The sequence below is a fragment of the Carassius auratus genome, unplaced genomic scaffold (assembly GCF_003368295.1).
Source record: "Carassius auratus strain Wakin unplaced genomic scaffold, ASM336829v1 scaf_tig00215135, whole genome shotgun sequence".
NCBI lineage: Eukaryota > Metazoa > Chordata > Actinopteri > Cypriniformes > Cyprinidae > Carassius > Carassius auratus.
Window position 1 is genome coordinate 2,900 of NW_020527948.1, and position 15,402 is coordinate 18,301.

The following is a 15,402-nucleotide window of genomic DNA, read 5'->3' on the forward strand; positions in this document are numbered from 1 at the left end:
TTATTTTTTAAGTTTTAGTTTAAGTACATCTTGATACTATTGTAAACCACTAAGAAACCTTTTGTTAGATTTTTTTTTTTAGGGTCAAACCTTATTTTCACCTGACTATTCTGTGCTTTCACAGTGTGTAATCAGGTCCTTCAAATCCCAGCTGAGCCCTTCATCGTCTGAGCCACTGTCAGTTGCCTATTCCAGCACATGCCCCATATCATCTATAAGTCCATCTCTGCATGGGTGAACAGTTTTGAGGTGCCATGGGAACAAAGTGAGGCTGATCTTAGAAGAGCAGTAGATGCTGGTGAGAGGCCAGCTCCGGATGACCGCAGACACTTGATAAAAGTCACTGTTGATGCGATGAGAGAGCGTTCCTTGAACCCTACTCGCAGAGAGTGTGTGGTAGTGGCTAAAGCTATAACTCAAAAATATCCAAATAGCTTTTTAGACAAAAATGAAGAGGGGGAGCTAATTGGATGTGGGTATTTCAGCATTATAAATCAGCTCAAAACCAGAGTTAGAATATTTGAATCGAGGCAACTCTCTTTCCCGTCTGAGGAAGCACAAACGCACCCAGAGAGATGATGAGGATGGTGATGATGACCAGCCAGCAGTAGCTACATGTGCAAGAATCGACAGTTATGGGTGTGTTCGTTGGCAGCCAGCGGACTATCCAGATGGGGAAACATCAGCATCATTAGAGGAAAGAAGCTTGAGATGATTGATATATTCAGCCGAGAGGGACTAAAGGGCGCTGAGAGAGGAAGGGTAGAAGACCTAATGGCAATCACTTATGCCAAACAGCGGGAATACATCAACGCAAAGCCTTCCCCAAGCATTCTGGATGTGGGTAAAGAGTGGCCATTTCTCTTTTCACAGAAGTTTTTATTGTCACACTTCACCACTCTCACCAATGTTGAACTATACACAAGACTGAATGAAGATATGGACAAAAAGGGTAAAAGACTCCTGGATTTCTTCAGTAGTCAGATTACAAAGTGGAGGAAAGAAGTAAGAGCTGTTCTGAAGGAAGCCATAAAGAAGGACCGAGAAGGATCTGATGGCCTAGCAGCGATGCTTGTGATGTTGGCACACTTCAAAGAGCAAGAGGAGTCAATTTTTCTCATTGCTGATGTAAGTTCCTTAATTATTTAAATCTTTTATTTGGAGTTTTCAACAATTAACTGTCACATTTACCTGTACACAATTGTATCTCATTTCCCTGATTAGAGTGAGAATTGTTAATGCAGGTTGGACGAACCTCCAGTTTTTCAAGTAAATACAGGTTTGTGTCAGGTTTATGTTATTGGTGGTTGAGCACTTTTTCCTTGATAGACCTCACCTCACAATATAACCCACTTGGTGCAAGCTTCTATCTCAATTCCTGGGTAAATGCTGGGTAAAGTCACTGTTGTCCACTGTGAGCACGATATTTTAATTAATATTTTAATTAAGAGAAAATTGATGTAGTGTTGTAATTGATAAAGATATTGTGGTACTTAGTTAATTTTTTGTGTAAACCTTTCACAAACCTTCAGAGCAAAAAAAAGGACCATTGCTCATTGCTTCCTTATCAACAAATTTCAAAAAGCTTTTTCTATCCTAGAGATAATATACAGCCTACCTTGTTTCAAGTAACACTTATCTTTGCTGGCATAGGAGACTACCACTCCCGCAGACGCAGAGGCCCAGCTGTCTCTCCCAGTCACTCCAAGGATCATCATGCTCGGTAAGTTTCACATTCAATGTTAACGAATCCTTTGAATGTATAGGGCACAAGCAAAGCAAAGTTTCTGGAAAACACTAGTGAATGTGTGTTGTGTCATTCTCTGCTTCTGCACCAGTCAGTAACAGCACAGTCACTCCAAAACTTAAGTTATGTGGAGTAATCTCTCATCTTTAGTAGCCACCTATAATGTCGTGATTGCTATTTCAGATTGCTTGCTATGCCTGTATCACTCATTGTTTTTCTATCACCAAACCAGTTATTGCTGCTTAAAGGACTAGTTCACCTCAAAATGAAAATTTCCTAATAATTTACTCTCACCCCAATGCCATCCAAGATATCCATGTCTTTCTTTCCTCAGTGGAAGAGAAATTAAGTCTGAGGAAAACATTTCTGGATTTTTCTTTGAATAATGGACTTCAATTGTAACCAACGTTTTGAAGTCCAAATCAATGCAGTTCAATTGTTAGGATTGAGTTGGGAACTAAATCTTCACATCGAAAGGTCGCGCTCCATTTCACCGGCCATCTTTGCGTATTTCCACCGGCGATATCGAGCGCAACCTTTCGACTTGATGTAGTTCCCAGCTCAATCCTAACAATTGTAGTTAAAAAGTATATAAATTATTATTATATTTTTTTAGAAAATGACCAATCATTTCGCTAGATAAGACCCTAATCCTCAGCTGGGATCCTGCACAGCCCGTTGAAGCACTTCAAAGATCTTTGAAACTGCATTGATTTAGACTTCAAAACGTTGGTTACAATTGAAGTCCATTATTTGAAGAAAAATCCAGAAATGTTTTCCTCAGATTTAATTTCTCTTCCACTGAGGAAAGAAAGACATGGATATCTTGGATGGCATTGGGGTGAGTAAATTATTAGGAAATTTTCATTTTGAGGTGAACTAATCCTTTAAAGGGTTAGTTCAGCCAGAAATAAAAATTATGTCATTAATGACTCACCCTCATGTCGTTCCAAACCCGTAAGACCTCTTCGGAACACAGTTTAAGATATTTTAGGTTTAGTCCGAGAGCTTTCTGACCCTCCATTGAAGCTGTGTGTACGGTATACTGTCCAAGTCCAGAAAGGTAATAAAAACACATCAAAGTAGTCCATGTGACATCAGAGGGTCAGTTAAAATTTGTTGAAGCATCGAATATACATTTTGCTCCAAAAATTACGACTTTATTCAGCATTTTCTTCTCTTCCGGGTCTGTTGTGAGCGCATTCACAACACTGCAGTGACGCCCCTGACATACAATGCTGCTGACGTGTTTTCTTTGTTATTGGTTGCACCAGAAAACACGTCAGCAGCGTCGTACGTCAACCGTCGCGTTCACAACAGACACGGTAGAGAAGACAATCCTGAATAAAGTCGTAATTTTTTTTATTTTTGGAGCAGAATGTATTTTCGATGTTTCAATAAATTCTAACGGACCCTCTGATGTCACATGGACTACTTTGATGATGTTTTTATTACCTTTCTGGACATGGACAGTATACCGTACACACAGCTTTAATGGAGGGACTGAAAGCTCTCGGACTAAATCTAAAATATCTTAAACTGTGTTCCGAAGATAAAAGGAGGTCTTATGGGTTTGGAACGACATGAGGGTGAGTCATTAATGACATAATTTTCATTTTTGGCTGAACTAACCCTTTAATGCACTGCTTCGAAGATATGTATGCTCCCTGCCCTGTTTTTACAATAATTTATGTGGAGAAAATCTTTTATAGAATGTATTGCTATGAAATATAATTTTTGTGATGACTCTTGTCTTTACTAAGGAGAGACAATACTGACTGCAAAAAAATGGATGCTGTCGATCGAGGGGAAGGTCGTAATCCCACCTCGTGCTCACATGGCAGACTTCACCACTGCCTTGGCCGCTCTCTTCGCCTGTTACTATGTATTCAACCTAGAGTATCAGGTGGAAGCCAGCACAACACTGGAGTTTGTTCAGAGGTATTTTTTATCTTAAATAGTTTGATTGCAGTGTAAAAGCAAATTGACAATTGAAAAGCTGTTCAAAATCATCTTCTCCCTTTAAAATTAGGGCTGTGAACTGACACTGGTCTCACGGTTCGGTTCGATTACGATTATCATGTCATCGATTCAGTTCAATTCGATATCACAATGCATCGCGATGCACCGCATTCTCAATTTGACATTTTTCTTCAAAAGTGATGTGTGCGCACGTGTGTGTGCTGGCCTGTTCAAACAGTGACATTCCAGTTGGGAGTAAAGCTTGTTTATGCCATTAAGAAAAGAAAAATCTGTCATATAAATTGTTTTAAAGAAATATTCATTTAAAAGCAGCGTTTATTAATCGGTGTATTATGTTACCATTAAAGATGCACGCATCAACCGTCGCTGAGTCCGCTGTTGAAGGTTACGATCATCCATTTATAATCACCATAACAACACAGAATAATAGTAATTTGAACATCGGGTCAGACTCTGCCAGGCGTTAACAGCTCGGGGTGAAAACGGCTAACGTGGTTTATCAAGTTAGTGGTATTACCTCCTGCATATTCTATTTGTGCGTGGCATGAGCGCACACAGTGCGTCTTCTGCAGGATGTGCTTACCAGGTTGTTCATAAAAGCTGAAATGTGCCCAGATGTAGGCTTTAAAAGTAGTTGGAGCATCTTTAATTACTCGCACTCGCGTCTCGCCTCCCTCTGCCATTGTATGCTACCGTGACAAATGACGTCAGAAAAGTGTCAGTACATTATAATCGATTATGGTCTATTACTGAGCCGATACCGTATCGTCCTCATCTGCATCGTAGAAACGATAAATTTTGACACCCCTATTTAAAATGTTATGGAATTGGGCTGGGCGATATGGCTGAAAACTGTATCACAATATAAGTGTTTCATATTGGTCGATATCGATAATTATTGATATTTTTATGACCTATTTAAAATAAGGAACAGGAGAAAAATATATTACATTTAAAAAAATTTATTTTAAAGTTAAAGGAATAGTTCACCTCAAAATGAAAATTTCTTTCTTTCTTCAGTGGAAAAGAAATTAAGTTTTTTGAGGAAACAATAGCAACCAACTGAGTTATTGAGCCATTGAAGTCCATTATATGAAAAAAAAAATCCTGAAATGTTTTCCTCAAAAAACTTATTTTCTATTGAAGAAAGAAAGACGTGGATATCTTGGATGGCATTGGGGTGAGTAAATGATTAGGAAATTTTCATTTTGGGTTGAACTAATCCTTTAACCTTCCCCTGATTCATAGGTGTGATTGGCAAAGGACAAAAAAGCAGGAAAATATAATGCGCACCTATCATGACGCAGTGACAGCACGTGTGATTATTCCAGTAGTTAGGACATCGCACAAGATTTGTGTTAACACAGAACACATTTCATCACTGGATAGTGTTTGTCGTTTATTTAAAGTGTGGTTTATGTCAGCTGAATGTGCTGAACGCTTTTCAGAGAAGATGAGGCAACGTTATTTTAGTACAATTCACACCCAGCGATAATTCAGGGAAAAAAATCTCCGAATGCTTCACGTGAAACTTCGGTCTTCCGACCTATCATTGTGTCAGTTCTCAATTGATTTTGATGGTAATATCAATTTTAATTGATATGCGCGAAGGGAGAAATAGCAAGACAGTTTGAAGACTGTGAGAGTGTGCGCGCGATGCCGGAGGAGGGGCTCTCTTTCTCTCTCTGCTCGTTCTCTCAGTACCATGCGCTTGCCTGTCAGAATTGGCGCAGCAGTCAGTCATCTTATCTACATCACTCACCGATCAAACAAGGCTTTCCACTTATCACTCCACGCCGGTTCTGTTATTGAAGAATCCAACACGAGACAACGATATGGTGCAACTAAACTGTTACATGATTGGCTGGTAGTGTGTTACTCCCTATGTTGCTAGGTTACCAGAGAGTGAGTGCCTTTGTTCATGCAAAGAAAAAAACAAAATCGAACGTTTTATCGAACGCATTTTTTATTGATATTGATTACATGTCTATCGCGATACATATTGTTAATGTTTTATGGCCCAGCCCTATTATGTAAAGTATCTGAGTATCTAAATAGTGTAGGTTGAAGCCTCCTAACAACTTGAATGCTTTAGGAGGACTGTTGGGCATGTACACACTATATTTTTTACATAAAACCTTTTGGGAATAATTAAGCTCCTAATTCTTCATTTTTTTTCAGGCCATCTGATGTTGAGAATATATCTTCTGGTTGAAGAATTGTAGCTTGTTCAGGAGGTTCTTTGTTGTTTTCCACGTCTCAGATCTTTAAAGGAGTATGGTGTTAATGCTTGAGTCGAATAGCCGTAGTTTGGTCTTGAGTGTCAAATGCAGCTCTTGCCTTGCCCATTCTTGTGGTTAACCATCAAGCTGGCCAGTGTCTTTCTGTTTGCACTTTGGTCGTTGTGCTAATGTGGAGACCTGTCTCAGCTGACTTCTGTTCTACCCCTCTCAGTTTCTCTTACATTTGTTGGTGTTTTTGGGACAGTGATGTGATATAATCTGCAAAGTCTAGGTCATCCAGTTGTGTAAATGGGGTCCATTGGATCCTATTGCGCCTGTTGTCAGTGGCTTGCCGCATGACCTAGTCGGCCGCATGATGTAGTCAACCTTCGAAGAGGAATGGTAATCAAGAAAGTAGACAGCCTTGACTAACTCCTGTTGAGATGTGAAATGCCTCTGTCAGCTGGCCTTTATGTATGATTCTACATTGCTCACTGCACTTACAGTTATTCATTAATGTGCGCATATTGTCCCATCGCCTAATTCCTATACTCATGTTCATAGGTTTTTAGTCAGGATTAATCCTGACTCCAACAAGTGCACTGCCAAGGAGCAGATGAGCAAGACGACTGGGAGAGTGGTGAAGCGGAAGACTTCATACATGAACCCCCATGTCATCTCCTTCATCAGGGACTTCACGGAGTTCTATTTGCTAACTGACTAGATACAGGTGAGGTTCTGATAATAGCTTTAATAATAATTATAATACAATTAATAATATAGGTATCTGTGGGTTTAATATAATTAATCATAATTTGATAATAATAATAATAATTATTAGGAATGCACCAATACTGGTATCGATATCGGGCCGATACTAAGCTCAATGTTCTTGTACTCGTAAAAATTATTTTTTTTTACTCCGATACCAACAACCGATACCAGGCGTGTAAATAGTGTTTGTGTTTAGAAAAAGAAACACTGACAACAGAGGGTATAATGGGGATAAAAAAGGCAGTATATGAAGTAAATCTATCTTACTAGTGAAATATTAAAAGAAATATAGTAACACACATTGCTTTGGTGCGCCAGCTGATAAGAGAAAAACGTGCTGTGGCTTGAGCGTGCAGCGGGACAGACGCGTGAGCTAGTCGAGCGCATCCATTTATCCAAACGTCATTGGAAAGTTTGTAGTTCAGTCAGATGTAAATGGCAAAGAAAGTCAAACAAGACAATGTAGCTTATCAACGTTAACTGACGAGAGAGAGAGACTTGTTGATTGCTCTTGATTGACTAAATCATATATGTAAGTAAAACATAAACTGTTACCTTATTTATTAGGGCTGGGTAAAAAAATATGGATTTTTATTTTATTTTAATTGATTCTCATTTTTGCAAAACTGATACTGATTCTTAAACATTTTCATCGAGACATCAGTAGCTATATTACTAATATCAGTGATACACGCCTTCATTCATAAAATATTCCATTAACATATAGGGCTGGGTAGGGGTGGGTACCGAAAGCTGGTATTAAACGGGCCCCGGGGCTGAATTTTGAAAGACCGCTGTATCGATAAGCTCGGACGTTATCGGTTCTGCTGTCGGTACTTGGAAAAATACACGTAATGTTATTATTGCTATAAAGACGTTTTATTTCGCCAACCTTTTCTATATACCATAATATTAAACCGTTTGTCTGTGATGCATTTTTGCTATTCGCAGTCCGAGAGAGAGAGATCTCCACAGTGCGCACATGACAGCCCTAATGAGTGAGGTTGGAGGACAGAACTAAACATTCAAACATAGCCTGGTTACACTTCAGATTTTTGATAACTCTAATTTTATTTTAGATTTTGGCTTCCAAAGATTATAATAATAATAATATATTTGAGGTAAAACGATTAAAAACTATAGCTGCATTCTGTATAGCGCAACTTAATTACCTTTGCAGCAGTAGGCTACGCTCTCATTTTTCCCTACAACTTAAACGTAACGACAGAATCAGATTCAGCATTCAGTGATTGTTGTAAAATGCAGTCTAGCTACTGTTGCTAAATTGCGGGACGCTTTTAATAATAAAAAGAGCTATTAATAGCACAAAAATATGCTCATGAGATGCTGTTCCCAAGGCGGCGCACGCAACGAGATGAGCAAATTATACTTTCAGTTTCATGTGCACGTCTAAACTAGCAAATGTACACAAAAATATGTCTAAAATGGACATAGGTATGGAAATAGTTGTCAGAAAATATAGCGCATCAGTCACCTATTAGATCTGCACTCGGTCTTAAAGGGTCAGTGTCTAATAAACATGCTGACGATTGCACCATTACTGTGAATTAAACAAAAAAAAGGCTTAAATGAATAACTTCAGCTTTAATAAGCATTAATCTATCTATGATAAACTATGCAGCGTTATTTTACATTTGATTGCTTTACTAGAATTCTGTTTAGACCATACCTGAACAGTAGTAGACCTTCCTGAAATTAAAGCACTGTGTAGGCCTATATAATGTGTATCTTTGTTAATTGTTTATCTTTTGTTATATATATATTAGTGCTGTCAATCGATTAAAAAAAATTAACTAATTAATCGCACAATTTTTTAAAATTAATCGCGATTAATCGCGATTAATCGCAATTAAAAGACTGAAACTTTTTGGATATGTAAATGTAAAATGTAAATAATTAATGTAAACTCAAGACAAAGAAACTATTTATATTCAAAATATGATTGTTTATTGGAATTTTTGTTTAACTTGTAACACAGATTTTCTCATGTAAACAACATACCTGCAATAAACCATCAATATCCTCCAAATTAACTGTTGGCTTGAAAGCCATATTTATTACAGAAATAAAAACACAGGCATGTAAGTACCATTTGAATTTCAAAACAATCAATGCCAATAAAAAACAAAAATGATTTCCATGTTGAATTCTAAGTGGACTGCAAAAAAATTCCAAAGTATAGTCATTGCCAGTGCTTTAAGTGGGCCAGTAGGCACCGGTACTCAGTACCACCACTTCCAAATATAGCTCTTGAGCGTACCGCCACCTCTCCGTGCGCCCAGAACGTGCTTGTAGCGTACCGGTACGCTCATTTGGACATCTGTTTTAATAGAGGTTTTAATCTTTTACCTGCACTGCCGATTTTCAGAGCGCCCTTCACAATGCAAGCTTCCTAATTCATCCCACCCAGAGCAGAAACTACATTACCCATTCACCCTTAAGTTATACAGGTGAATAGCGCATGTGTCGCTTTTCCCACTGTTAAGTGTCAACAACTCAACGTGGCCGGAGAAGGTGTGTGAAACTCGTTGTGAGTTATACTAAAGGGCATACATAAAACTGTCTGCGGAGGTTGAGTCGTCCTGCAGCCCCCGCTGGCTGTACATTGGCTGCAGCATCTTTTTTCTAAGTTCTAAAAAAATACCGTAGACGGCAAGGCACAAATTTAGATATTCATTTATCTAATTAATCTATAGCCTATGCACAAAGACAATATGATCTTTTTGTCCCCTTTTTGTTTTAAAGCTTGATGAAGAGAGAGAGCGCAAGTTGCTGCAGCTGAGGAGGACAGTGCTGCACGCGCACAGGAGTGATTGACAGTTCGCGGCACTGTGTACAAAAAATACTCCGCTACACAATTATTTCGTTATTTTCATTTAAGCTTATTAACGTTAGCGTTACAGAAAGGTCTGATTTACGCACTGTTACAGTCATTGTTTTTTTTTTGTTTTTTAAACAATGACATTTGAGTTCATGATTTTAATGTTGCTGTTTCTTGTGGCAGACTGAATGAAGAGTAATGTTTCTTGTGGCAGACTGAAGAGTAATCCGGCAGAGTTTTATACTGAAACTTTCCGTCTAAAAGTCCTTCCTTGGTCTTATCCATATTTCTTTGCACGTTGAACACACATAAGCCACAACTGGAAATAAAAAAAACTGCAACCGCGTTAATTGCGTTATTTTTTTTTAACGCGTTAAATATTTCAAATTAATCGAATGCGTTAACGCGCTAATTTTGACAGCACTAATATATATATATATATATATATATATATATATATATATATATATATATATATATATATATATATATATATATCAAAGAGTACCGACAAGAATACCGTTAAAGTATCGGATCGATCGATCAAAGCCGTATCGGTAAGAGTAGTAATACCATTAAAACCTTAATGATTCAGATGTTCCAATTCGATTTCGATTCGCAAGCTTTCGATTCTTGATTTTAAATTAATAATAAGAAATTAAGAGCCACAAACCTGTATATTAAACTCTTTTTACTTTAGGTACACTTGGGTACATTAAAACAGAACCCAACTCTATATTTCAAATGAATAGAGAGGATTTTTATGCAAGTCAGAACAGTCACTTGCCTTGATCTAACATCATTTACATACATAAAATCTCACAGCATTAGCTGTAACATGGAGGCTGCAAGCCTATGAACAGTGTAGGAAAACTAATACCGGCTTTTGGGTGATAGATAAATATCAGGGCCTGAATTTCTGTGATATTTTTTTTTTAGAATCTGTGTGGATTAATATACTCAACCTACAGGCTAAAGTGAAGCAGTGTTTGCAGGAATTTACCGCATTATAAGTGGGAGACCAACGGGAATGATTAAAATGATGCGCATAATACCACGCCGAAATTAGAGCCCTGAATATGGAAAAAAATCGATTCGTGGTCCCTAATAATCGATTTTGAATCGACCACATTTTAAAAAACGATTAATCGATAATCAAATTTTTTTGCCCAGCCCTATTAACATAAAGCCATAAAACTTGAAAATCAGTGTTTCCCACATATAGACTAATTCGTGGTGGTGTGCCACAGAATCAACAACGGCTGCCTGCCACATTGCGTTTCATTATTCATAAAAAAAATAAAATAAATAGTGTTGAAAGAAAATGATTAACTCACCCTCCATTTCTCTCAGCCGCCAAAACGAATTTTTGTCCCACCAAAGCCATTTGAATGGTGTGATGTAGATGACTGCTGCACTTGTGACAGGGCGCATGTTACTGATAGAACGAGCAGAGAGCCCTGGCCGCGCACGCACTCTCACAGTCGTCAAACTGTCTTGCTCTCTCTCGCTCCCTCAGGCATGTTCCTGTGGCTCAGTGTTGTAGAGCATTGCATTAGCAGTGCAAAAGGTTATGGGTTCAATTCCCAGGGGAACACATGTTAGGAAATAAATGTTAGCCTGAATGCACTGCAAGTCGCTTTGGATAAAAGCGTCTGCTAAATGCATAAATGTAAATCTAAATATTAATCAAAATCAATTGAGAATTGACATGATGGTAAAAGATCGGAAGACCGAAGTTCATATCGAGCATTCAGAGATTTTGTTTCCCCTGAATTACCGCTGGGTGTGAATTGTGCTAAATAAAACGTTGCCTTATGTACTCTGAAAATTGTTCCGCATCAGCTGAAATAAAAACACTTTCAATAAACAAACAAAAAACTATCCAGTGATGAAATGTTGACAAAAATCTTGTGCAATGTCCTAAACTCCCGGGATAAAACGCGTGCCATAGTCCGCTACTGACACGTCTGATTCTCGAACTAATGACTCTTTTGAACCGATTACATTTAATGAATGGTTAAAACAACTGTCCAACACTGAACTCGCGAGTCGTCTGAATCGGTGTATAACAAATTGGTAACACTTTACAATATGGTTCCATTTATTAAACTTGTTAACTACATTAGTTAACATTAACTAATAATAAACTGCACTTCTACAGCATTTATAAATCTTTCTAAATGTTCATTTCACTATTTACTAGTAGCCTACATTATTAAAATAAAAAGTTGTATTTGTTAAAAGAGCACTCTACTTTTTTTGGAAATAGGCTCATTTTACAACTCCCCCAGAGTTAAACAGTTGAGTTTTACCATTTTCGAAACCATTCAGCTGATCTAATGTGTTTTCTTCTTTAATTTCAGGGCTCCAACTAGGATTCTAGGTCTCCAAGGTCAGGGCATGCAAGAGGCCATAGTGGCAGGGGAAGTTTATTTTCCTTTCTGTTTTAAATGTTGATGCAAATGTTAAATATTTAATTTTTTTTTAATGTTCAATATTTTATTTTATTTCAGTATTGCCATAGTGTTATTTATTACTCTTTAGAATGTGGTAATAATCAGTTATTTGCACAGCTTCAAAGTAGTTAAATTTTTTGACCATGTTGTATCAATTTGCGTTATTGTTCTGCCATAGCAACCAGTCATGTGGAACTAGTGAATGAACTAGTAACAGTTTGCTCTGTAACTTTACAAAACTTGTAATGAAATAGCCTCGTTTTGTAAAATTTTCTTAAGTCAGTAATTAAATTTAGCAACAGTAGAATACGCAGATAATAGACTTCACGCCATTAAAAATTACAAACACAGAATGTTCGTTAACTTTGGATGGCATAATGGCATGTTGTCCAATGTCAATTATCCCTTTATGTTGTACCTGTTTTGTCATTCCTGTTCACCAAATGTTTTTAAATAAACAACTGTTAACAATTTTCTTATTGTCTGCAGTTGATTGCAGGGTTTTAGAATATGGGTGATTCTTTTAATGATGGCTAATATTAAATCACAGTGATACAGTATTTAAATTGTACAGTGGGAAACTGAATTTACAGTGATTAACTGTTATCTACTGCTTATAGTACTGTATTGCATACAATACATAAAAACAGTGCTTAACTGTTTTTTTGTATGTAAATACAACTAAAATCAGTGTTTCATTGTTTTTTTTGTATTTTACAGTGAATACACAAACTACTGTAAATGGAAGTACAGTACCCTTACTGTAAAACGTATTCACAGTAACTTACTGGCAACAATTAGCCAGTAAGTTACTGTAAATACAACTAAAATCACAGTATTTAATTGTTTTTGATTTCACAGTGTATACATAAAATACTGTAAATGGAAGTACAGTACCCTTACTGTAAAACATATTCACAGTAACTTACTGGCAACAATTAGCCAGTAAGTTACTGTAAATACAACTAAAATCACAGTATTTAATTGTTTTTGATTTCACAGTGTATACATAAAATACTGTAAATAGAATTACAGTACCCTTACTGTAAAACGTATTCACAGTAACTTACTGGCTAATTGTTGCCAGTAAGTTACTGTAAATTTTACGGTACATTTTTTACAGTGTAAGCATGCTAGAGAGGTTGGGTAATCCTGTAGTGATCGGTGATGGGGTCACATGTTGAGGTGTGTGTGTGTGTGTGTGTGTGTGTGTGTGTGTGCTGCAGAGAGAGATTAGCCATTGCTGGCACTAATTAAATACTTAAGACTCAGCCATAAGCACCGAACATGCTGACTAAAACCTCAGCAACACTTTGAGGCTCCATGAAGAAAACAGCACAATAACTATGAAATCATATCCTATACAAATATTAACATTGATTTATTTGTATATTACGCAAATTCATCTGGGTGGGTGAATAAGAGAATTCCCAACAAAGTATTTGCATGTATTTTGAATTAAGCATTTTATTACATACACACTATATTATACTATAATTAATCACACACACTACACACACACACACAGAGATATAACTAAAGGGTTAATTAATACGTATTGTGAATATATATTTTTTAAACATGGAGCAACTTTAAGAAATCTACATTTGTCTAAATACATATCATTGTTTTGCATAAAACACCATTCTTAACAATTTGATATTATGTATTACATTTACATTTAGCCATTTAGCAGACTCTTTTATCCAAAGCGACTTACAAATGAGAACAATGGAAGCAATCAAAAACAACAAAAGAGCAATGATATATAAGTGCTAAAACAAGCCTCAGTTAGCTTAAACACAGTTCATGTAGCAAGCGCTTTTAAATAATATAATAAATAAAATAAAAAAATGGATAGAATACAAAAGATTAGAAAGCTAGTTCGATTTTTCTTAAAGAATAGAATTAGAATAGTGAGTGCTAAAGTTAGAGGGTCAAATAAAGATTGCATTATTATTATTACATCATTATTACATTCTTTATAATTAACCATTAATATGATGTGTCACAAAACTTAATAAAAATAAAAAAATGTCCTTAAAATTCTAAATCTTTTAATAAAATACTCACAAAACATATACAACCTATAATTATCAAAATTATTCTTAAAATTTTTGAAAATATTCTCCAAGCCTCTCTTTTCTATACATTGAAGATCAGTGTTGACCACAGTTACGAAGCAAGTTTTTTTCAGTTTTCAGTGAATAACAACTTACATCCAGTCTCTTACACAAAGCTATCTTTTGATTTCTGAAGACCTGAAATGTAGTGTTAAAGTTGATATGAGTTGATATGTGATTTTTATTTTAATAATGCATTTAGTTGGTGCTTGACAGCCCCTGACCCCCATCCACTTTAAAAGAGCAGCACAAACATTCTGCTAATTGTCTTATTTGCTATTCCAAAGTGAAAAGAAAGTCTGAACTGACATGAAGGCAAGTAAATGATTACAGCATATTCATCTTGGGGTGACTCTGAGATAAAACACAAATGGAGACAACATCAACGCTCTCTGTGCACAGAACTGATCCGACCGTGTGCAGCCAGTGAGGATTAATGTCTTAAATTCACAATGTCGGTACCATATGTTTATGTTCCGCTCTAATTACATTTGTCCACTGCTGGCCCTTAAGTGTGAATTAGATAGAATGTGTGCTATGAGTGGGGCAGACAAACCAGGCACATAAATTCACACAGCCAAGCACCGCTTACCCACAATCCTATTATGACATATAAATCTCCAGAAGATCTGGCAAGTTGTAGAGAGACACTTGGCAATGTGCAGTGGCCTTTTACCACCTCTCATACACGTCGAATTAGGACATACGGCCAGATAAATCTGTATTGATCTAAGATGGCCCACGATACCACCTGCTCACACTGCACACAGTCAGTGTTTATATCCTTTTCACACAAGAACACAAGGATAAAGGACCATTTCGTGTCTTGTATGGAGAACTGAAATCTGACCAAACTAATGAAATGTATTTTTAAATGTTCTGGTTTCAAATAACGGGAAGTAGAAATAATGTGTATCGAGTCATAATTTTCATGCCATTTATGTTTCCACAAACCTATATAATGTAAAAGTTATGATAAAATGTGACTGAAAATGATCTCTTTTTATATCGGAGGTCTCTGAGTTTGCTGATTATCTGGGTGGGGGTCACTGGATCTGTAACGGTTGAAAACCCCTGCTTAGCTGCATCTCTATTTGTGAAATAGTTGTTATAGTGATGGCGATATGCAGTGCTGATATGGGCTTCCCCTAGAGAGAAGGTCAGAGTGGAGCGTGTTTCCAATAGAACAGTTTCATCAACAGGTGTCAGAAGAAAAAAAAAAAATGAAAATGAGAATGGCATAGAGAGAATG

General features: G+C 36.8%; 1 protein-coding gene across 2 annotated transcripts; it reads left to right on the forward strand.

The window, feature by feature from the left end:
- The first annotated feature begins 518 nt into the window (after positions 1-518).
- On the forward strand, positions 519-12,500 carry LOC113093785 (uncharacterized). 2 transcript variants are annotated; one of them, XM_026259349.1, is made up of 5 exons: positions 519-1,128; positions 1,654-1,723; positions 3,511-3,688; positions 6,517-6,682; positions 11,935-12,500. In XM_026259349.1, exons 1-4 carry the CDS (start codon positions 616-618, stop codon positions 6,674-6,676), a joined length of 921 nt encoding a protein of 306 aa, XP_026115134.1. In that variant the 5' UTR covers positions 519-615; the 3' UTR covers positions 6,677-6,682; positions 11,935-12,500. The 2 variants fall into 2 exon arrangements, with proteins under 2 accessions (XP_026115134.1, XP_026115136.1); XM_026259351.1 differs by lacking the exon at positions 6,517-6,682.
- The last annotated feature ends 2,902 nt before the right edge of the window (positions 12,501-15,402 follow it).